General features: G+C 35.4%; 2 protein-coding genes across 3 annotated transcripts in view; one reads left to right on the forward strand and one right to left on the reverse strand.

The window, feature by feature from the left end:
- The window catches only part of LOC134856977 (RNA polymerase-associated protein RTF1 homolog), a 607,680-nt gene that overhangs the window by 455,880 nt on the left and 130,126 nt on the right, over window positions 1-21,674 (forward strand). The gene's annotated exons all lie outside the window — the stretch shown is intronic.
- Window positions 9,888-21,664, reverse strand: LOC134856979 (src substrate cortactin-like). 2 transcript variants are annotated; one of them, XM_063873294.1, is made up of 12 exons: window positions 21,541-21,664; window positions 21,189-21,325; window positions 19,141-19,261; window positions 17,972-18,082; window positions 17,411-17,521; window positions 16,841-17,006; window positions 14,009-14,175; window positions 13,665-13,780; window positions 12,394-12,902; window positions 11,817-11,961; window positions 11,363-11,544; window positions 9,888-10,279 (listed from the first exon to the last, which is right to left on the reverse strand). In XM_063873294.1, exons 2-12 carry the CDS (start codon window positions 21,293-21,295, stop codon window positions 10,143-10,145), a joined length of 1,872 nt encoding a protein of 623 aa, XP_063729364.1. In that variant the 5' UTR covers window positions 21,296-21,325; window positions 21,541-21,664; the 3' UTR covers window positions 9,888-10,142. The 2 variants fall into 2 exon arrangements, with proteins under 2 accessions (XP_063729364.1, XP_063729365.1); XM_063873295.1 differs by having other exon boundaries at window positions 21,537-21,664.

Here is a 21,674-nt window from a genome sequence, read left to right on the forward strand (position 1 = left end):
TTGTGAATTATTTCGCGATCTGTTTTGGTAATTATTGTTTGGTCTGTTATAGTTCGATCTACTATATGAGTTATTCCTTGATCGATTGTTCGGGTAATTCTGGTTTCGGTTGTTTGAATAACTTCTATTTCGATTATAGGAGTAGTTTCTATTCCTATTGTATGATGAATTTCGTGATTGGTTGTTTGGATAATAGTTATTTCTTGATTGGGAATTAGATCTAGAAACAAATCGTTGTGTATTTGAATTTGATCTGGAGTAGTTATTTCTACTATTTGATCTATTGTAGTGATTTTGTGATGAATTTTGTGTATTTCTTCGTTCTGGTGATCTTCCTCTATAACTTGAGTTATATGGGGATTGATTTCTTGTATAACTGGTATTGTTCGGAAGTGGCTTTCCTGAACTGTTGTTGCTGTATACATTTTTGTTTGGTAGATTTTGATCTTTTTTCATGTATTGATAGAATGATTTATTTGGTTCTTTGTATTTTTGAGGTTTATTTTGACTATCTTGCTGTTTTTGTCTACATTCGGAAATACTATGTCCGTATCGTCGGCAATAATTACACCATTTTTTGAAAGATGGTTTGCCTTTAAAGTTTGGGTTCTTTTCGTAAATATTGAGTATTTCAGTGATTTTTTCAACGAGGTCTGTTTCTGATTCTTGTATATTATTAATATTAGTGGGAGTCGTTTCAATTCTGTTAACGTATTGTAATTTCAGATTTTCCGTTTCTTCTAGTTTCATCGTGATTTCTGCTTGTTCTAGTTTGTCTACTAGTTTTCTAAAATCTAAATCGGGTTCTCGAATTGAAGAAGGATGGGATGCTCTCTTTTTTATTGCTATTTTCCTTAATTGTGGTGTTAAGGTCATCATTAAGATTTCTGTCATCTTTGTGTTTTTATAGTCATGTGTATTTAGTGAATATGCTTTTCGAACTAGTGTTTCGATTCGTACTGCTATTTGCTTGATGGTTTCGTTTGGTAATCTGCGAATTTCATTACATAAAACTCTTTGTTGTTGTTTGTTTCTTTCGGAGTCAAACATTTTTGAAAATTCTTGTGTAAATCTTTTCCAGTTTGATTTTATTTCTAGAGGTAGTACTGAAAACCATTTTTGGGCTGCGCCATCTAAGGTTGTTTGTATCAACGCTGTGCGTCGATGTATCCAGTTTTGATGTAGTGGCGTATTAATAGGTTCAGGTCCTATATTTAAAATCAAATTTGCTGTTACTGCATTTAAATAATCTTCTACAGAGTATTCAGGGTCTGTTCCTGTGAAAACCATTAAAGGTTTATTTGATGTTATTGATGATCCACCCATAAGGTATGGATTCATTGTCATTTGTAATGATTCTGCTGCATTTGGCATTTGAGAAAAATTTGAAAGTTGGTTTCTTGTTATTTCATGTTGTTGGAGATAATATGGGAGTGGTATTTCATTTTGCATTTGTGATGGTTGATACGAGTGTGCAGTCATTGGATTTTGTTGTTGAATTGGTTGAAAAGATTGTGTATTAATTGGATTTTGTTGTTGAATTGGTTGTTGATGTTGTGCATCTATTGTTTGTGGAGAAAAATTTCTATGATTTGTACATGTTTTCTGTATTCCTTGTCTACGATATTCTTGAGTATTTGTTGCAAATATATCTTGTTGTAAGAAATCATCATCTGAGGATAAATAATCCATTTGATAAGATGTTTGTTTTTTATTTTTATTTTGTTGAAAAAATGGGTAATTTTCACTGCGATCCTGTGGAGGATTTGGTTGAAAATTTTTGGAATTATATTGGGCCGTTGGGTTATCCCAGTTTCGAGGTTTTGTATATTGATTAAAATTCCTTTGTGGTTGATAATTTGTTTTTGATGGATGTGTATAATTATAATTATGGTCTGCAAAGTTGTTTCTAGTGAATGTTTTGCGTGTTTTTGATGGTATTGTCATGGGTCTGTATGTTTGGTAATCCATATGTGAATATTTAGGGGCAACCGAAGGTTTAACGGTTGATTGTAAGGTTACCTGTGTTTGTGAAGGATTTGTATTTCTTGGTGTTGTTAAATTTGGGCGTATTGGTGAAATACTTTGTTGTGTAGTTGTTGTGTGTACAATTTCTTCATTTATGAAGTGTGATGGTGTCTGGATATCTTGTTGAGTAAGATTCCTAGTTCCATTGAGGTTTTCGTTGTGTATGACTGTAGAGTTTAAACTATTATTTTGTGTATCGGGTAAAAATGTATTATAGTTTAATGGTGTTGCATCAATTGTTAATGGTATTACTCTTACATAATCTCTTATGTAAGATATCGTACTTATTGCTTGACTTGAGATTGATTGTGGAAAGCTTATAAATGCGGGATGAGACCATTCGGGGTCCCAAACATAATCTGATTGTTCTGTGATAGCGGTATCATCGTTCGAATTTTGGGGTCTAAAATTTTTTCTTGCTTGTGCAATTAAATCAATATTGTGTGTGAAATAATCTATTATGAACCATGCCAAAATTTTTTGTAGATCGTGTTTTGTATGTTGTGAAACGTCGTCTTTCGTGAAATTTTCTTTAATGATGTTTAAATAACTAGAGAGTAGTGTGATTTCATGTCGTACTTTCAAATGTTTAGATGTTTCTGTCGGTGAGACATTTGTTATTGGGATTTCGTTTTCTAATATCGAAATATAACTATATATTATTGCGAAAACTTCATTGGTGAAAATGGAGTTTGCTCTTTGTGAGTTATGGTATTGGATGCTTTTTATATATTCTGAAAAAACTTTTGAAAATTCTAAATCAAGATCGTCTGTTTGAATAGTATATGTTCTATTATTATGGTTTGGGGAAGTGAATTCTATAGAGTAGATTCCATACTGTTGTGTTATGTTGCATATATCTTTTAGATAGTGATCTATGATTTGTCTTTTGATTTTTACATCGGGGAACTCTGTTTTACATGGGCTGATTCCGGGTTCAAATAAATTTACGAGTAAATTTTGACAAAATATGTGTTGTCCTCTATCAGTATCTGCATCTACTATAAAAGGAAAGATTTCATCATCATCTGGAGTTTCGTCACCTGGGGTGTGTGTTGAACTCATTTTTCCGTTCGATGACTGTTAATATGTAATTATTAATGTGTCGAATTGGTTGATTCCAATTGTATAGATGTACTGGTTTGTGTTTGTACTGTTTTTTTATTCTTCTTTTTCCTCTTTGTGATGAATTTGAAGTTGTTTCTGAGTCAGAAAAATATAATTGATCGTGAAGTGGGTAATTTTTATCTATTGATTCTTTTAGTTTGTAAAGTTCGTCTAAACTGTTGGTTTCTGATTCTGAAAATGCGTTTCGATTTTTTGAAAATCTTTTTCGTGTTATTTGTCTTTGTTTAGTTATTATTTTTCTCTTTAGTGTTTGTCGTTTTGTGCGAATGTATCCAACTGTTTGTGTATGAGGTGTGATTACAAGGTCGTATTTTTTGTTATCTATTTCACAATTGTGTAAAATGATTGTTTGTTTATTTCCTAGGTTTTTAAATGACATAAGGTTTAGAATGGCGGATGCAAAGGTTGTTAAATGATTTCTATTTTCCTAAACTGTTAGTTCTTACGATTTTTTGGTTAGCTTAACCTGGGTCTATTTGTTCAGGGTTGGAGAGAAAAGTATATCGATTCCGAAGAATGATTTTTACTTTCTCGTGACTAGTATAAGCTAAGGTGTTAACTTACTTAATCTTACTTAGGGGTAGTGATTGTGTTCAAGGGTTGGAGAATAGTAAATCGATCCACAAGGTTCAGGTATAATTAGAACGCGAGTAGTTCGTTAGATACTATTTTAAACTTACTAAGTCTAAGATTTATCCTGGGTCTGGTAAGAGGGGGGGTCAAGTGAAGGATGAATAACCGAAGTTCTTCACTGTTTATCCTAATTTGAATGATTAGTTTTGTGTAAAAATTTCTGTTAGTCCTGGGTTTTTAGAAAGGGTTGGGTAGTGAATCGACGTTTGAGGTCGTTAGACACTAATTAAGTGGGTGGGGGAGAACAAAGTTGTTCTGTTTGATCCAAGGATAAGCCTTGATGATCAAATTTAAATTTTAATTAAGTAGAAAATGATTTAAGATCCAAGGATAAGCCTTGATGATCTGGTTTTAAAATTAAGTGAATTTAAGTTTTAATAAAATTTCAAATGTGTGTAAAGGAAAGATTTAGTGTTTTTATGATATTAGTGAGTTGATGATTGCTGTTATGTTTTAGGTGATGAAGCTGGAACAACAAGATGATTTATGATTACTAACCATTTATTGTCATGCTACTAATTTTTATTTGTATTTTCCAATAAATATTTTTCAAACATGTTTTGTATAATACTGCAGAGTTTTAGGAAAACGATCTTAGATCTTTTTATCAATCGTTATTGTATAATATTAATTTTGTTTAGCGCCTGAAATGATTTTGAAGAGTAACTTCAAGGTTTTATGTTTGCAAATGGAAATCTAAATTCATTGCAAGTAGTATTCGAAATATAAAAGTTTGTTCTGGCTTTTGCCGAACTATCATATAACTATACGGCAAGTTTCTACTTTGTCGTATGTCGTCTTTGGTTCGAGGTCTTCTTCCAATTCCGGGTAGTTCTATTATGGTTCGGAATATTGGCTCTGATCTATTGAGTCGGAGAGACATTTCAATTAAATTATTGTCGTATAACATTTTGTAAATGTTTTTGTCTAATTTCTAATCTATTTTTGGTTAATTCTAATCTAGTAAGGTCTTGTTCGAGACTTATGGTCGCACCAGATGAGTTATGACCGATGGGTATAACTCATAGAGTAATTTCGGATAGGGTACACCGTCTGCTCGTCACGCTATCTTATTTTCGGCCGGATAGATTCGTGCAACTTCTTAGTCTAATACCGATCCTAATCTTACTCTTATACTATCTAGTCTCAGGTTGTTTAACTAGTCTCTGCTAGGCTCAATAGATCTAGGGTATACTGGTTTATTGCGGCTGCTGAAGTGCTCGGGAGAGTCCAACTAATTTCTAAGTTAAATTCAAATCTCTCTGGTGCTGAAATTACAAGTAACTTCAGCACTTACAAATAAGTGGGTTGTTAGTTAGATGGATCATGATTGGTTAATATTAAATACTTTACATTGGTAAAACATTTAATTTATCCAATCATAAAATATAGTTTAGATCAGGTTCCAAAGCCAAAACTATCTATTTGGAGCTAATTTTATTTTAAACAAAACTATTTAGGTTGAAGCGATTTATGAACATAATGGATATCCGGTTACTGAGCAAGCAGCAAGGAATATCAGAACATTGTGACCACAGCACTTGAGGTAAATAGAGTTAAGGCGGGTAGAAAAAAGTTACGGAAAAATCAAAAATATTTCATGTTTGACAAACTTTTTTGCGTGTTTTGCTAAAATTTCAATTGCAATTTTTCAGTAAAAAGCAAATAATTTAGATGAATGTATTTCTAACCAACGGTAATAACTAACAAGACTGCTCGTATCAGGGCGAAGCCCTGAATCTTCCGACTGCCTTTTAAGGGTTTTATGGAGCAGTAATAACATTATAAAATTAATTGTATTAAAATAAAATAAAAAAATTTTTTTCTTAAATTTGAATTTTTTTAATCCTCCCCCCACACGCCATATAAAGTAGAAAAGGATAGATTTCGCTAAATCAATTATGGCAAATAAGCTTCTTTCAACCAGTTTGGAACGATTTCTAAGACGGATTAAATCTCCGCACACGCATTAATAGCGCGAAATATATCGCGCGCTAGTTGTCCCAAATTGGCCAAAATGGCAATCTTTAAGCCCCCATAACGTTACGAAAAATGATCACAGGTGAAATATCTTTTCAAATGTGAGCTCAGGGCAACAATACCTTTTGAATGATATAAAAAAATTCCGTCAAAAATGGCTAGTTAAAAAGTCGAAATTTGTCTGAAGAAAAAAAACCCACCCCGAGCTGAAATATTCCGTTACTTTCGTATCGAAAGTCGGAACAATAAACTAATATAGGACTCAGAGAAACATTAAAATAGCATACAATTATTTCGAAAGAAAAATGGAAAAAGCATGCCAAATTTGATAAATTTTTTGATTGTTTAAGCCAACGTGTAGCTAAAATTACTATAATATGATTTCAAGCTTGACCCTTCAGGCTCGTTGATGGAGTTTGAGTTTTTAGGCTCGCTGAAATGAAAACAAAACACATCTAGCAAAAATTCTTTCTGATTTCGAAAAATGATCCGTACAATAAAACGGTTAAATTTACTAAATTTATTTTTATTTAACCTAATTATTTTTTAAAGTTTTATTCAGTAATTTCATTAATTTATCAGCTTCAATTATATAAAAGAATTTTTTGACGTTTTTGAGCTCAAAAACTAATTTATATAAAGGTTGCAGCTTTCCTTCTAAAAAGCATGTTGTTTCGGATAGAAAAAGTTTTCTCTAAGCCACAAAGTTGAATACACTGAAATTTTGGAACTAAGATTAAACATGAAGATGAGCACAGGTTTTCCCCAAAGTAATAAGTGGAACAACATGTTCAGTTACAAAAAAAAAGCTTCAATAATCAATCAACAAGACAAATGTTAACTTTTATGGCTGCAAAAGAGGAAATCTCATTTTAAATCTCAATTTTGGTATGAATTAAACTGATGATTCAACTAATCCACTGCTAATCATTAAAAATATCAATCGAAAAAAAATCTATTGTAACTAATTTGTTTTGTTTGATTGTTTTCGAAAATCGCCAACGGACAACATAAAACATTAACGCTGGCGAAATACAATTGATACTCCCCGATTTAAAAAAAAATAGCATGAAGAAAGTATTCTACAAATTGATTAGCAGATTGATCAGATTTGCCCTTTTTCATTTATTTTTACAGAGTGCAGCCACTCTTACAAAAGATGGGAAAATTGCAAAAGATTTACAATAAAACAAAACCAATATTTGCATAACATGGGAAAAAAGAAATATATAATTTGTCAACATTCATATATCTTGAGATTCTGACCAAAAAAACTCTTTATTATTGAAAAAAATATATTCCACTCTTAGTGGCTGCTTTTTTCATTTTAAAATTAAGAACCAATAAAAAACAAACTTTTAAAATTCATCTTCAAGCGAGCGTCTATACATCGCACCAAGTGTTAGCTATTTGAAGAAAAATTGCAAAGTATTCTTTTTTAGAGATACTTAGACAAAAAATTGTATAAAACTAAAAAAAAATGCAGTATACGGTTTTGCTAAAATTTGTCTAGTTAACACATATCACAGTTGGCGTTATTAAATTCATATCTTCTTCGGGAAATATATGCTCTTGCATATAATTTGTTTTGAAAAATTGAAGCCCAATTTCGGTTTCTACAGCAAAATGAGGCATCAAAAACGCTTCATTTCAATCACAAAAGGCGATTCATGTCAAACAACATAGGAACATCCTTCAAACTACTAATTGATTCGCTATTAAAAAACGTTGAGAAAAATTTCTCCAGAAAAGTTTGAGTGAAAACTTTTTCCAGCAAGTAACAAGGAGCAACGCAATCCCAAAACTAGCAAACTAGGCTAAAAACAGAGAAATAAGAAAATGTGAGTTAAAAAGCCAAACACAAGAAGGCACATATTTTTTTTGCAAAAAAGATTGAAGCAGCAGAAATTGAAGACAAAAATTTTTGGCATTCGTTGATGAATGAGTTCTCAAAAAGGCACGGATTTTTTCAAATTAGTTTACACACAGAAGCAAAGCTTGCTTCATTTTTTAATTTTATTTACTCAGAAATATATCATTTTTTGAGATCAGTTTAATTGAGTCGCTTTTGTTGCATTCCAAAAACTATACATGAAAATCTATCTAAGGGTTTTTATCCTTCTTGCAGTTCCCTAATTAAGTGTCAATTTTTTCAGGATTAAACGTAGTTTCTGCCGCAGAATTAGTTGGAGAACACTTTTCGTAGAATAGTAGGCTTTATCGTGCCATCAACAGATTGTGATTGGGATTGACGGGATGTTTTCAATTGCTTATTGGCAAAAATACCTAAAATCAACATTTTCTGAGTTTTTTAAGCAGTTTTTAAGCTGATGTTTTGTTTTCGGATATGGCGATATAATAAAGTTTGCAAGGAATTCATCAATCAAATATTTTATCCCAGCAGTTTCAACGTTGATTAATGTCGCTGCGAAATAATAGAGTTCAAAAATCTGATTCAAGATTCTTTTCAAGACTTTTTCTTTGTTGGTTGTTGCATCATGAATCTTTTCCATTCAAAATCTTCGCAAACACAACCAAGCAAAATGTAGAGCTCTAAACAGACAAAACAAAGTGAAATAAAAAAATTAAAATACCTTCTGAAAAAAAATTCTTATGAGATTTCGATTATCACGTTCAAACACCTGCTTTTAATTTTTTTACTAGCCACCAATAAAGCAGCTGCGTTTTCTACCAAATTGCCAATGTTATGCAGCAAAAATTCAACCAAAAAAAAACTATTTAAAAGTTCCGGATTTGAATATCCGACCTGTTGATCAGAATTCTCACGTCGTCGCATCTACGCCACGGTTGCTTGGAAGTATACTAGTGGCCCAGCTTCTGCTGGATCCAAAAGTTTTAATTTTTCAAATCATAATGTACTGCTACGGAAATGAGTTTTTTTTTAAGTTAAAAATAGACTTAACGCAAATTCCTAGTGATTTTTCTGCTTAAGTAGAAGATAAGCCGCTTATTTGAAGAAAAAACTACTCACTCTTTCAATTGAAGCCTTTATCTCAGATTTGGCTAAGTAGTTTTCGAAAAAAAACGAAGAAAATTCAAAAACACCAAAAATGCCACCAAATTAAATGAGGACTTAGATAGAAAAATTCTTCGCAAAAAATTACTAGGCTTTTCTAATGCAATAATTTAGTTTGCCGCAAACAGCGCATTTTTATCCCACATTTCCTAAATTCAAATCACTAACATGTACAAAAAATCAATTTTTCAAAACAGAGGCGAATTTGCACCTCGCATACACAAGCAAAACATGACCAAGAACGCTATTGGGAAAAACTGAATGAAAAAAACTTCGAGTCTACAAATCTTCTCAAGTGACGCACGCCAATTATGAGTCTACATAATTGCTAAGTGACGCAAGCCAATTATGACGCATTAGTAGTACCAGTCAATTTGAAAAAATTTACCAACTAACATGCCTCAATTTAAAGAGGGGACGCATTTCAACTAGTATACGAAAAAGTTCATGAAAAACTTGCTACCATGCTGAGGTTGCGAACCCTCTTATTTTGAGGCTGGTCTTCTTTCCTACCTCTACGCTACAGAACCATAACACCTTGAAGCTAAAGTGCTATTTGTAATACAATAGTGTGTGTTACTATCCTTGGCATTTGCTGTACTTAATAGCTGGTTATTGATCTTATGCATATACTGCAATAAAAGAGCACTTTCAAAAAGAGCACTAATATTTGCGACTTAGGATCGGAAAAGAAGCATTGCTTGTGTAAATATCGTTTTTAAATGTTTAACTCGGCATCACTTTCGTTCAGTACTTTCAGAATGGCTAAAAAGTCGAAAATTGGCTGGAGCTCAAACCGGACAAAGAAACACACCTATAGGAGCTATTACAAAATTAAATCCAGCTAATAACTTGAATCTGCGACCACCTAATACTAATATATTAATTAAAATTGTAGTTTTGTTGTGCTCATACTTATTTACCAGGCAGCAGTGAATGCCCTCTAAAATTGAAATTTATCTGAAAACAAAAAAAACACCCGAGCAAAACTTTCAGTCATTTTCTGCATGAGTCTAGAAAAAACGTGGCGTGTCTTTTGGTGTCATGTTCGAAGATGTTCACAGGTCGTAACTCTGTTAAAAAATCATAATCAAAAATTAAATTTTTATGTTTATTTACAATAAATATTTCAACAAGAATCAAACAACGATTAATTTAAGTATAAAATTGGAAATCATTTCCTTGAGCAGCACTGGTACATATTAAACCCCAATAGGATATGTTGTTCATTTTGGAAATTAAGAGCAAAAAATCAGAAAGATAGACTTGTGAGTTTAAATTAGGCTTGTTTGATTGACGTTCAAGTTGAATTTCTTATTCTGTCTTACTCTCTATTCTACCCTAGCAGCTGCACGTGATTGGCAGGAAAGTAGCCTTGTCGCTCTCCGATGTAGCCAAACCACCAGTCTTCGTTGTCCAAATTCTGCACAGCCACAGTCTCGTCTGGCTCGAATGCCAGATCTTGCGGGTCATCTAAAACAATCGGCAATTTCATAATACAATTTCCGCTTTATTAAACCCATGTTTTACAAGTCTCGCTTTCCGGAAGAGGAAAAAAACAATGCCTACAGAGAACTAAAAAAGAGTTGATACATAAAAGGATGCAGTGCAGAGTAAAAGCTGTTTCACGCTTTCGAATTTCAAGAAAGAACAGCGATGCTTCTATTTCAAACCACTATGGATGACTATTTTTGACAGAGGCGAAGTGGGGCTTCGAATCATAAGCGAAGCAAAACTGAATTGAATATGCTGAAATATTAAGAAAAACTTCGATTATTTCACAATATTGAACTGAATCCGAAATTCACCCTTTCATCGTCACATGCTCAGATGCAAAAATTATTCCGATGACAAAAAGGAGCAAAAATTAATAACAAAAACAAGAATGAAAAGTTTCTTTAAATATTGTAACCAGATAAAATCAAACTGAAAAATTGGGCTAAAAATAGCTGACTGTATTTCAGACCAAAAACATAGCCAACCGACAGTTGGAAAAGAGCCAATGAACGCAAGTAACGAGAAAAAAGATCAATACAAGAGTATTCACTACGTTCACGACGTAATAAATTTCCGAGGAAAACGACAACCTAATTAGGTGAAAATCTCTTTGCTCATTAGCGCTCATTAAAAAACTTGGTTGATAGATCAGAGACTACTTGTTGAAAAAGTCGATGCCCCAACACTTCCCGATATAAATACATTGTACGTGTATTCACTAATTTTGATAGCTAAAGATGCAGCACCATCAACATAAACATTAGTGCTTGTCGTCAATGAAAAAACAGATTTTCAGCACCTTTAAATGACTCTATGATAGTTCACTTTCTTGTGGGTGCTTCAATAAAACTTAAATAAAACAAGAATAAAAATAAAACAAAATGAATTTTGTTCCGACCTACCCCCCCCCCCCCTAAACGGGCGAGAAGGATTAGCGAGGATCATTGTAGGAATCCTCAAAGAAATATCATAGGAGTCAAGCGTAATCCACAGATGCGAAGCTGATTTTCGCTCCACTTGCGATACAACAAAAGATATATTTAGATATTCAATGCTCACCCGATGCGAACTGGTATAAGGCTAGAGCTTGTGGGAGTTTACTCAAGTCCAGCTGCGCATTTTCATCAGCACCATTTGCAGATGGGTCGAAGTAGACCCCGTCACTCTTCCCTATCTCCGCCTCCGGACCCACAATGGTCGAGCTCACAGCTCCCTCGTTGACCCCTGCACCTTGTGCCCACCTTAAACATCGTCCATCATTCACGAATTGAAAGTAACAAATTATGGCGTAGAATAGGTTTTTCGGCCTAATTTTGGGCACCTCAAGGGAAGCTGGTGGGCTTTGGGCACCTCAAGGAGGCGTGGTATTATATTAAAGTTCTACTGGCCGTGATTCGGATTCCAAAAAAAATTGCATCATACTCAAGTTCAAGCTATCTATCGTTGGCAACTCATTTTCGGTCAAACCAACCAGCAGCTTCTAATACTCTTTGTTATCAGAAAACGATCTAACCTTGTGGATTGGATGACCTCTACGAAGTTGCTGGGGAATAGCCCGGTGGTGCCGTTGCAGCTGCCCATCCACCAGCCAGCATCCACTGAAGTGTCGATGTTCGTCACAATGTCATTCGCCCAGAACGACAGTTCGTCGTCTCCAGCTGCGCAAAAACAACCAATCACATCAACCGAATCGTACTCATGTTTTATCGACACATTTACGTTCAAGTAAAAACAAAGTGAAGTTAAAATGATTGAATTTTTTTGCAATATTTGACAGCAAGTTAGAAAGAAAAACGTATTAGCAGATTCTTGCGATTACCTATCCTTGCCCGTTGCAGACTTTTTTTATTATACGGCCCAAAACTGATCTTGCTGTTATTTATAAAATTGGACCGTATAATGATCGAATCAGATTGGCTGAAACTAAAATCAGCGAAACAAAAAGAAGCCTTTCCTTAAGAACGGGCGCTCAAATACCAATTTGGTATTTTTGGATCTTTCGACAGAAGAATCACGTCGTTTGTTAGTCATCGATACTACTAGCATCGAGTTTTCTGATTTATACGATTTCTAAAAAAAATTTTTCTTACCAGCAGAGTAGTCGTACTGAGCCACGGCGCAAAGTCCTTCCGTTATAGTGGGGGTAAATTCAGCACTGACAGCTGGCTCCGGCTGTGCAGCTTCGTATGAAATCACATTGGCCTGTTCCTCCTCCCTCTCTTTTTCTCTCTCCACTCTCATTTGCTCCATCTCAATTGCAACTCTTTCTTGCTGCTCAGCGAGTAGTGCATTCTGCCTTCTTTCCTCTTCCGCCTCTTGGCGTGCTTTCTCCGCTTCAATTTGGGCTATTTTCTCACGAGCAGCAGCTTTTTCATCCGCAACTGATGTGGCACTTACAACTGGACTAGGAGTCTGGACAGTCTGAGGTGTCAGAGGAGCCGCTGCTTTTGGCCGTGCAGGAACGGGCCTCGGAGCTGGCGCTGATGACATCATAGGCTGTTGATTGAACTGAGATGCAGTAGCTGACACCTTGGACTGTGCCACAAGTTGTCTCGCTTCTTCTGCTCTATTGGGAACCTTTGATCCAGTAACCAAGGCACTGAAAGGAAAAGCACCTATATTTTTTTTATATATGATAGCTTTCTCAAGAAACAGATTAAAACAGTAACTGTTTTTCCTGCGATTTGCAGAGGATTTATGAAAGGCTTTGCAGCCTGTCTAAGAATAGTCCGTTTATCTGATTTCCAAACATTCCAGATTGAGTTTTTTGTTGAACGAAGCTCTTTTGTTTGCGACCCACGGTCATTCTTTTGCGTCTAAAACTTTGACGTGGTACCACTATTACAGCCAATTCGACCAGGCTGTGGTAGACCTGAAGCTGGAGGTCAAGTGAGAGCTTGTCCTCACACACTATCATTACCATGGCAGTGGATCGATTACATGATCTGACTATGAAATATTTAAGCAAGGAAACTTTCTTTTATAGAGCGAAACAACAGTTTTCAAGCGCTTAAAAGCACGTGCATCACTCTCAGCAACACAGAGACACCATAGTTCATAAGTAAAACTTTTCATAGTTTTTTGTGAGAAGCTTTCCCGGGTTTCTTTGCTTTTTTTGTTGAGATAAACCCGGGAAACCCTTTGCTTTTTTGTTATTATATATAGTTTCAGTGCCTGTGTATGAGAATATAATATACCAAAAAACAGATGATGCATCCCAAAATACTAGTACCGAGGAACGTCCTCCTTGCCGGTTCCGAGATCAGACACTAATTTAGACCCTTCATGGAAGAGGATTTTGATCTGTTTGCTGCGGAAGATTTTAATTTGAGCTGCTAACTGATAGACAAGTAGCAGTTACCTTGAGTTGTGTTCATTCGTCTGGTTGTGGCGAGCCAGCTGTGCTTCTCTCTCCTTTCTCTCCTGTTCAGCCCTCGCTGCTCTGTATTTAGCTACACTGTCTGTCGCTTGATCGCCCTGAAATCCAAGTTACGGGTTATAAAATTCGCTTTCTGCCAAATCACTTTTGATATAATTCATCTTTTAGCTTTCATTTCAAAAAAATCAAGAAAAAATTATGGTCGAACTTTTTAGGGTTTGAAAGCAAGGTCTAGGATTTCTTCAAGGGTTGGCGGTCAGTTTTTTACAAAAATTTAGTCGACCAGTTATTCTAATTTTAGAAAAAAAAAATGAAAATTTGGTAACCTTTGGTTTTTCAAACATGGACTTGACGCTCCCGACAGACACTCCAGATTCCACTCTGGGTTTGGAGGGCACAGTGGGCTTCCTGTCTCCTCCCTCCCACCCATGAGCAGACACATCCTTCTTCTCCGTCTCCACTCCGTACTTGCCTCCAAACCCCTTCGAACCATCTGAAATCATGTTTCAAAAAACATCATGTCATCTTACTCGTGCATTACTAACAATGCTGCATTAATATTAATTGCCTATACTAAAAAAGCATGATATCAGATTTGGCAGGATAGCTGGCGAGAAAAGTTAAAAAAACGGTTAAAAGTTCTAAAAAACGGCCAAATGCTTTAAAAAAAGCGGTCAAAACAATTTCCAAACTCCATAAATTTTTACTGCAAAAAGCAGGTTAAGCTCGCTTAAGCTGAAAAGGTTCTCAAAATCGAGTTTCTCGATTGAAAACAACGTGAGAACTGGCACGGTAGTTTTTGCGTTAAGTCAAAAAGTTTCCATACAACTGTCGAAGGCAATAACTTTTTTTTTCGTAAACCAACTGGACATAACCAATTATAAACGTCCACTTTCAACAGCCTGTTGTTCCTATTTAACATATGACATCAGATTTGACAGAATAGCTAGCGAGAAAAGTCAAAAATGCAAAAATTCTCGATAATCATAGCTTTTAGAGTGAAAAAAATAGGAGGAAACCGTTTAAACCAAAGGAATTCACGCAACCTGTAGTTTCAATTTAACCCAAAATAGCAGATTTCGAAGGTTAGTTTTCGAGAAAAAAACAAAAACTTTCTAAAAAAACGGTAAAAAAAAATCAAAATTTCCGAGGTCCATACTTTTTGGTGTCAGAAAAGTTTGGGCGTAGTCGCATAAGCAAATGAGATTCCCAAGATCGGCTCTGTGAATTGAATCCAAAATCTCACTCATGGCAGAAAAGTTTTCGAAAATAACGGTCAAAAAATCAAAATGTTGACTCCTCCAAGGAAAATAAATTTTTGTGTAACAAGTTTTCTGAGTGACCGCTAAAGCATGGGGCGCTTCTCGCTGTCCGTTATCTCCATTGAACCCAGGACATCAGATTTGAGAGCTTAGTTTTCAAGAAAAGTGAAAAAAAATTGACAAAACGTCAAATCAAAAAATTGACTATTCCGGGGTCAATAACTTAGTGTTAAAAAAATGGGCTTAGCAGGGATAGTTTTAAACCTTTCTATTCATTAAAATATGGGTCAAATATTCAAAGAATGTAGACTTTTTCGAAGAATGTAGACAGTGGGGTCATGTAAAAAGACGCTAGAGGAGTATGCAGGCTCACGAGGGAGTAGGCGGTCTTTCAATGGATGCCTTTTTTGAAATTCAGTAGAAGTTTCTGAGGTAAATTTAAAATTTTCCAATAAATTATGGAACTAATTTTCCATAGCGAACAAAAAAGAAATTCCAACCAACCGATTGGTAAACATACAACCAATTTGAAAAGTGCAGAGGGGAGTGTTAAAATTGAGATTCCCCTGATACAACCCAAAATTAGGTCATTAAGCCGGTAAAAATTTAGGCCGAATTCATTTGAGCCGAGGAATTTTTTTAGCGAAAAAAAAACAAAAAAAGAAACTATACGAAGTCTAGGCTAGTAAAATTACAAATAGCAGAAATAATCAAGACACTAAAAGAAACTATAATATAATTTGCCTACAGCAAAAATCTACGATGCTTCAACTAGGCCTATAAAACATAAGCAGACAGATAATAAGACGACAACTTTTTTGGAAACGGAAGAATTCCCATTAAAAAAAAACAAGTTTTGTCAAATTCGAGCCCAAGAACTTTGCCGTCTCAAGCGTATTGGTAGCCTCCATGCCAAGTGAGCTGGATACGCGAATAAACATGAGTTTATTATGAACAGAGTATAAATTTACTATTTCTAATTCTGACCTTTCACTAAACAAATTTATTAAAGGGGGAGAAGTCTAGTCCCCGACTACAACATCCTTGTTTATCGCAGGGGTAACGAAATCGAAAATCAATTTGAATTTATTTACTTTTTAAATCGAAATTAAGCACTCTAAAAGTCACAATAAGTTAAGTTCCTAAAGCACTGAAATAGCTAAAGTTGCTAAAATTTGAACCGATAGTGATTTTTTCTTAAGCACAATAATTACAACCACCCAAAAATCGACGTTACTGAAAAATTTAAAAGTATTAAACATTTTTAACCACCCAAAATTATAATAACCCTCGAGTAGCCTGAGTATTTAAAACTTTTTTCAGAGGCGAAACGTAACAACTAGGAAAATTCGAAATGTCTGGAATTATGTTGTACTTGCAAAAAAAACGCCTAGAATTACAATCGACGACAATTAAGGAAAATTTAAAAATTATCATCGAGCGGAAACTGAGGCGAAAAAATTCAGGTAACTTTTAACCTGAGAAGCATTTAACTTATGCATTTAATTTATGCGGTCCTTGAAACGACCCAGAAAGCTCACTAAGTCAATAAAATATATGCCGAAACCATTTTTAAGCGAAAAACAGAAAAAACTAAAACATACGCAGTTAAGTCTAGTAAAATTACAAATTCAGGATCAAATCAAAACATTAAAAGCAACTTCATTGAATATTGCGCACAGCTAAACAAATCGACAGTACGATGTGAAAATTAAGCCGATAGAACACAAGCAGACAAATCATAGGCCGACAATTTCACTCGTTAGACACTCCACTCATTAGATCTCTTGCAGCAATCACTGCAAATGATATTACAAGAACAAGGAAAACTATTTTAACTCACTTGTTAAAACTTGACAACTTTTTTCTGTATATTTGCTCATTCGATTAACTGACCAGTTTGTGAGGCGTGTTTACTGCTGTCAGACTTGTATGACCATGTCTCGGCCGAGGCATCCTTCCGGTCTGTTTGGACTCCGAACTTGCCTCCGAAGCCACTCTTGTAGTCCTTCTGCGACTGATGCTTCTGAGCTTCTTCTTTATAAGACCAATCGGCCGCAGACTAAACACGTTTGGATATCAGGTTCGGATACACGTTAGGATATCAATCGCAGACTAACAATGTTTGAAAGAGAACAAATAATTGTATAATGTTTCTTTTCATAATATTTGGCCCAAGTGAACGATCACATTTGGACCTTATAACATGGTCTTTTTATTTATTTTAAGAAATCGTTAAAAAAAACGTTCATCCTTCCTTTGCTAAAAATAAAAAAAGTGGCAGTAAAAAGTTTCCCATTGTAAAATAATTCTTCAAGAACGGTAGTTCATCAGTTTAAATGCATTTTCAATTTATTTTTAAATAAATTCCTGTAATAAAAATCAACTCCCAAAAAATTCGGAAGCCAACCTATTCACCAACTAAAAATTGAGATTCAAACTAAAGCTCATCTTCATCAGACTCACTTTGTCTTTTCGATCTGTTTGGACTCCGAATTTGCCTCCGAAGCCAGTTTTGTAGTCTTTCTGAGACTGATGTTTCTGGGCCTCTTCCTTGTAGCTCCAGTCTGCTGCCGACTAAAATTAAAACAAAGCACCATTCACTCGGCTGGTTTAAAAATACCCAACACTAAAATGACCTACATAACAATTTTACCTATTATTTTTGCCGCAGACGTTCCATACAGGCGCAGATATAGAATTGTTACGGGAGGGGGATTTGGGGGAAAAAACTGTTAAACTGAATTCGAACTTCAACAGAAAAATTAAGCAAATTTATACAAAGTTGAGACTAAAATTGACTCCACGCATATCCGCAACTGCTTTCATGTATAATTTCATTTAATTTGGAACGCATGTTTAACACCCATGCCACAGCGGGTCATGGATCAACACGAATTGGTTCACAGATCTACAATACATATCTTAATGTAAATTTCCGGTCAATCATCCCCTACCTGATAGTAGTACCCCCTCATACGAATACGAACCCCCCCCCCCCCTTAATTCTCCCTTCATCTGACTTACCTTGTCCTGTCGGTCGGTCTGCACTCCGTACTTGCCCCCGAATCCCACTTTGTTGTCCAGGACTGAGGAGTGCTTCGAGATCTCTGCCTTGTAGCTGGCATCCACTGCCACCTAACACAACACAACACCACCAATTAATACCAATCACTTACACTTCAAACGGCAGAATCTTCAATCTGCTCAATCGGGATAGGGAAAGTTATCATTAATTTTATACATTTTTCTGAAACGTGACTGGTTCTCATATAAGTGATTCCGTTGCCTAGCAGCATAGATACCTTGTTTCCTGCCTGCTACTGAGTTTCACAATAAAAAATCTACGTTTTTAAAGTAACTTTACAAAGAATCCGAATCCCATTTGAAATTCGCAAATTTGCTCCCCATTGTTTTATTTGGCCCGTCCTTCCCCGTGACCTTCTTTTTCGCAGTCGTCTTCTCCACCGACTATGACCGAAGTGGGATTCAACCCACAGTCCTCGTCTTAATATCTGCGTGACTCACCAACTCGCCCAAATCCACTAGCCTTGCTTTCATAATCCCCATGAGTCATTATTTGGAGAAGATAATGGTTGAATTCTCGCGGAAAAAGTATGAAAGATGAGACACACCATTATTGCGACATGCCCCAAAAACTAAATCTGACGTAGGCAAATTCTAAACTTAACACTATCTTTTCACTTGTATATGTATTATTTTACAATTTGGCAATTTCCCAATATTTTGGCAATACCCTTTTTGTCTAACGAATTTGAATCAACCGAATTAACCTATTACAGCTCCCTTTAACGTTGGTGCCTATTTATTACTCAGCTCAACGCGTAAAAACGGACTAGCCGAAAAGTTAATAACACACTGTTTTGACTCCTGAAGGAGCTTAAGGGTACTATGATAATTGTGATTCCTGTGAATCGCAGAGGAGCTATCAGTCAGCCGTAGCAGGTCTGTATAAAGATAGTTCATTTGTAATAATTCTGACATTCCAGACTGAAGCTAGAGGGCAAGTGAAAGATATTCTGACACACTATCATTGCCATGGCAAGGGATCGAACACTCGATCTGACTTTCTGAAAGTGAACGCCGTGCCACTATGCTAGGCGCCTCATAATTGGCACTAAATATTAAGTGGTTTTTGTTAGTTGTTGTTGAAGTTGAGTTCACTTTCAGCTCACCTTGTCCATTCGGTCTTTCTGCACTCCGAACTTCCCCCCGTACCCATATGAACTCTCGTAACCTTTGGCTGACCTTGCATCTTGGTCACTGCTCAGCACTTTCTCGCGCAGCTGCAACATCCTGAAGCAGCTATTTTTTAACAACACATTTTTTGAAAATGTAATAATTACACACATTTTAACTCGCGCGTTGCGATAAAAAAACCTGGATTATATCGGCATATTTAATTCAGTATTCTAAACTTTTTTAAGTACATTTATTGAAATAATAAAAAAAAACGCATTTGACAAGTTCAATTTAACAAATAACTAGATTAAAATAAGCACAGAAAATATTCCAAAAGAGCAAAATCCTGATCTATTGGTGTTCGATTTTTAAAATAGAAATTTAACAACCATTTTTATGTTCAAACTTCAAAATCCAAAGATCTTAAATTTTATGTAATTGCGATTATTTTTTCAAAATTAGTGGATTTTCGGGGCTGATGAAGCGCTTATTTAGGCTAGCAAACCTTTTTCAAGCTCAAAAAAACATAGTTTTCTGAAGCTTCAGCAACAGCTTTTCGAAGCAGTTTTTCTGGACGCAGGAAAACGCTTTTTCAATTTCTTCAATCGAATCGAATTTATTTGCTGTAAATTAGACTGCAAATCATAATTTCAATGCCCGTTTTTCTCGACAATGAGATGAATTCTAAAACTAATTGATCAATTCAAGATTGAAATTTTAAAAAAAAAACATAGCAAATAGAAGGGAAAAGAGAAAAAGAACAAGAAAACCGAAAAAAATTGATGGTAAAACACTTGAATTTTCGAAACGAAGCTTTTTTAAGCCTTTTCAATTTCGAAACTAAGCTTAAGCCTTTTCAATTTCAAGAGCAATTAAAGACTGACCCTATTTGACAAAATAAACCCAATTAAAAAAAATGGATCAATGGGTCAATTTTATCTTCCGCTGAGAAGTCTGATAATTAACTTCCATTCTCGAAACAAGAAGTCGTTCACGTTTTTCGCGCCATTTACGCTTTTTAATTGAAGAGCGCAATTTAACTAAGTTTTAGCAGACACTTTGGACAATTTAAAGTGGTAGGACAATTTAAACTGGTCGGACAATTTAAATAACTCTTGAATATTTTTGATGTTTTCACCTGAACTTTAAATTGCGACACTTCTTTCTTATCACCAGATTTCTTCTTGAAAAACTTCAGCAGAAGATAGGAGCAGCGATGATTAAATTTTTTTTCAAAATCATCGCTACTCTCAAGTGACAGCTGCTCCTTCCATCTCACGCCTTGCATTTTCCCATTGGTTGTCTTCCCCTACAAGACTATTTAAACCGACGTTTAAGTCAATTTCTGAGAGCAGAGAGTTCAATTCTTTCAATGATAACAGCAACAGAAGTAATTTCGCGTTTAAAAATTTCAAATAACTCCGGAAATCCATCCACAAGAACTATGGCCATCCAAGATGTTTCTGCCCCAATAGTCCCCCCCCCCCCACTGCACCCTCCTGAAGTCTCCTTGCCTCAGGAAGTGCTCCCTCAATCGACACAGCTAAGATCTGGCTATGGCCCGTTTTTCAATATTTACTCCAATTTCCCCCGAATTATCCAATCTTGCTGCCTAAACTACCCTTCATCTTTTTAACTGCACCAAAAACACGACTGAACTCTCCCCAATGAACCTATGGCTATAGCCAGCCGAAGTAGCGAGGTTCCTGAAACTCGGGCCTAGCTCGCTTGACGCTCCCCTACGGTCAATTAACAACAACAACAAAAATAAAGTGTTCTTGTGTTACAAGACAACCTCCATTTGTGCAAAGAAGAATGTGGTGCTAGGTAAATATGCCGACAGAACATTAAAACGACAAGACATTTAGACGACAAATGAGCGTTCAAACACTTAAAGTGAACAGCTGGAATTTTCAGACATACAATTGGAGAACTGAGTAGCGTCGTTTTGATGTCCCATAAAAAAACGGTTGCCGTCTTAACAGCTGTCGTCTTATTTTTCGGACACCGAAGAAGTCATTTGAGACTTTTGAGAACTTACGAGTGTGGTGACTCATCCACAGCTGCTGCCCCCGAGCCCCACCGGGACTGTTCGGTGGTCAACTCATTCACAGCATCCAAGTCCACATCCCAGTCGTCATCAGACATTTCACACTTCTAAGTGGGTGGCTACCAGTACTGCATAATTGGTAACAAATTCACTCTCAATACTTTAATATTTCCAAAAATTAACACTTTTAGCACTTAATAGAGCTTTTTCGCTTTCTCGGATACGAAAGCCTTTACATGTCATTGCCACTTGAAAATTCCAAGGACTTTCATTTCAAATATGAAGTACAAATCTTAGTTCATCTCAAATTTGAATTTTGTTGAGCAATAAATTTGTTACCAACTCTAAATAAAGTGTTGACAATGGTTGCCGGCAATAAACAGTGATGCAGTTTCCAATTAACTCTAATGTGATTGGTTGTGGAAAAGAAGACTCACACACTCCACTGTATGTACAAAACTAAATATGAATCTGAAA

Source organism: Symsagittifera roscoffensis, chromosome 1 (assembly GCF_963678635.1).
Source record: "Symsagittifera roscoffensis chromosome 1, txSymRosc1.1, whole genome shotgun sequence".
Classification (NCBI taxonomy): Eukaryota; Metazoa; Xenacoelomorpha; order Acoela; family Convolutidae; genus Symsagittifera; species Symsagittifera roscoffensis.

Coding starts and splice junctions, on each gene's coding strand:
- LOC134856979 (XM_063873294.1), bottom strand. CDS start 21,295: ATGTCTGATGACGACTGGGATGTGGACTTGGATGCTGTGAATGAGTTG. Junction 11,962..12,393: donor TCAGTACGACTACTCTGCTG/GTAAGAAAAATT, acceptor GTTTTTGCGCAG/CTGGAGACGACGAACTGTCG. Junction 11,545..11,816: donor GAGGTCATCCAATCCACAAG/GTTAGATCGTTT, acceptor ACGATGTTTAAG/GTGGGCACAAGGTGCAGGGG.